The sequence below is a fragment of the Drosophila sulfurigaster genome, chromosome X (genome assembly GCF_023558435.1).
Source record: "Drosophila sulfurigaster albostrigata strain 15112-1811.04 chromosome X, ASM2355843v2, whole genome shotgun sequence".
Classification (NCBI taxonomy): Eukaryota; Metazoa; Arthropoda; class Insecta; order Diptera; family Drosophilidae; genus Drosophila; species Drosophila sulfurigaster.
The window spans coordinates 6,930,217-6,932,230 of record NC_084885.1 but is presented as its reverse complement, the minus strand read 5'-3'; the positions used below and the strand labels follow the sequence as shown (position 1 = coordinate 6,932,230).

At 41.5% G+C, this 2,014-nt stretch overlaps 1 protein-coding gene across 1 annotated transcript; it reads right to left on the bottom strand.

Moving 5' to 3' along the window:
• Nucleotides 1-482: 482 nt before the first annotated feature.
• Nucleotides 483-1,780, bottom strand: LOC133848458 (succinate--CoA ligase [ADP/GDP-forming] subunit alpha, mitochondrial). Its single transcript, XM_062284022.1, has one exon. The coding sequence runs from the start codon at nucleotides 1,666-1,668 to the stop codon at nucleotides 679-681; it is 990 nt and encodes a 329-aa protein (XP_062140006.1). The 5' UTR covers nucleotides 1,669-1,780; the 3' UTR covers nucleotides 483-678.
• Nucleotides 1,781-2,014: the final 234 nt, after the last annotated feature.

The window sequence follows — 2,014 nt, the reverse complement described above, 5'->3', positions numbered from 1 at the left end:
AGTACAAAAATATATCTGAAATAGACAAGACAGGCTTTATAAAGAAACACATATAAGAATAGACGAGGAAGCGCAAAAGGATTGAAGAGTTGAAGCACAAAAAAAGTGTTTAAAGGACAATTCATATATAAAACTATATCCACAGAAGGGTTTAATCAATGTCAAGCCAATCACTTTAGATTTGTTTCAACAAAAACTGAAATATAATAACACATATATTTAATATAAACGATTATATTTGCTAAAGAAGAATTGCAACAAATTTAACCTAAAGTTATACTTGATAATAGCTTGCATCCCCGTCGTCTAAAAAGACTCCATCCTCTTGACCTTCCTCTCTATCCCTAAGAGTGGTAGTATTTATGCAAATTCTAAAAACTTTATATGAAATTTAGTCTGTTATATTCAAAATATAGATTTATATAAAGTAAGCCTACAGTAATATGTATAAATTTAAATAGTAATAAAAATAAAAAAAAAACTTTCTTATTGATCGCAATTTTAATACCATTTAAATGACAATTTCTGATTAAACTATTGAAATGCTTGTGGGTAGCAAAAATTGGCAAAAGCAATAAATTTTATAAGTGCCAAAAAAGAACATTATAAACTTCCAAGAGCAAGCTTTCCTATCTATCGTATTTGTTTATTATATATGCCATTGTGCGTACCTCTTCTCTACTTGACCAGCTTGCGCTTAACCATCTCCTGGTGCAGTATCTTGCCCATGTGACATGGATTGTTGGCCACAACGACGCCAGCAGCCTCCAGAGCCTTCACCTTATCCTTGGCCGCACCCTTGCCCCCCGAGATGATGGCACCCGCATGTCCCATGCGTCGTCCTGGTGGCGCTGTCTGGCCAGCTATAAAGGCGACCACAGGCTTGGCTTCGCAGCCAGCATTTTCGGTCTTGAGGAATTCAGCAGCATCCTCCTCGGCGGAGCCGCCAATCTCACCAATTAGTATAATGCCCTTAGTCTCCTTGTCGTGCAGAAAGATCTTGAGAGCATCAATGAAACTGGTGCCGTTGAATGGATCACCGCCGCAGCCAATGCACAGAGTTTGGCCCAATCCCGCCGCCGTCGTCTGATGCACTGCCTCGTAGGTGAGCGTGCCAGATCGCGACACAATGCCGATCATGCCACGCTTGTGTATATCGCCGGGCATTATGCCGATCTTGCACTGCTCCGGCGAGATGATGCCCGGACAGTTGGGACCCAGGAGGCGACTCTTCTCCTGGCTATTGAGCATCTGCATGATACGCACCATATCCACCTGGGGAATGCCTTCGGTGATGACCACAATCAGACCGATCTCGTTCTCAATGGCTGCACAAATGCCCTCGGCAGCCGTGGGGGGAGGTATGAAAATTGCTGTAGCATCGGGTTTCAGTTCTTTGACCGCTTCCTTTACATCCTTGAAGACCGGTTTGTCCAGATGCTTGGTGCCACCTTTATTGGGCGACACACCACCGACGATTTGTGTGCCATACTTGAGGGATTCTTCGGAGTGGAAAGTACCATGTTTGCCAGTGAATCCCTGCACCATCACTTTTGTGTTCTTGTTGATCTTCAGATTGCAAATGGTCTTCGAATAGTCGGACTTGCTGCGCATTAGCTTGTGCGTCGACTGAGCTAAGCGTTGAATGCACCGGCTAGTGTACGACATTGTAAATGTTCTTTTTACGCGGCTTTTTTTTATCTACTTTAAGTATATTCTGAGATTTTGTTTCGAGCTATCGAAATGTGTTGCCGAAACAGTGTGTTACACAAAAATGAGCTGAGAAATGAGAGAAGCGAGCTGAGAAGTTGAACAAACACACAGGTTGCTTTGATGCTGGACTTTATTGAATTAGATTTTGCTTTTTTACTTTGGAATACCTTTCACAATTTTTAGGTTCAAGAAGTGTAATAAAAGTGTTCAATGTATAAATATTTGTATATTTTTTTATCGTGTGTGCGCCTTGCAGATTAAAGACATAAAAGTTTAAGGCACTCAGCTTTCACTTTTGATA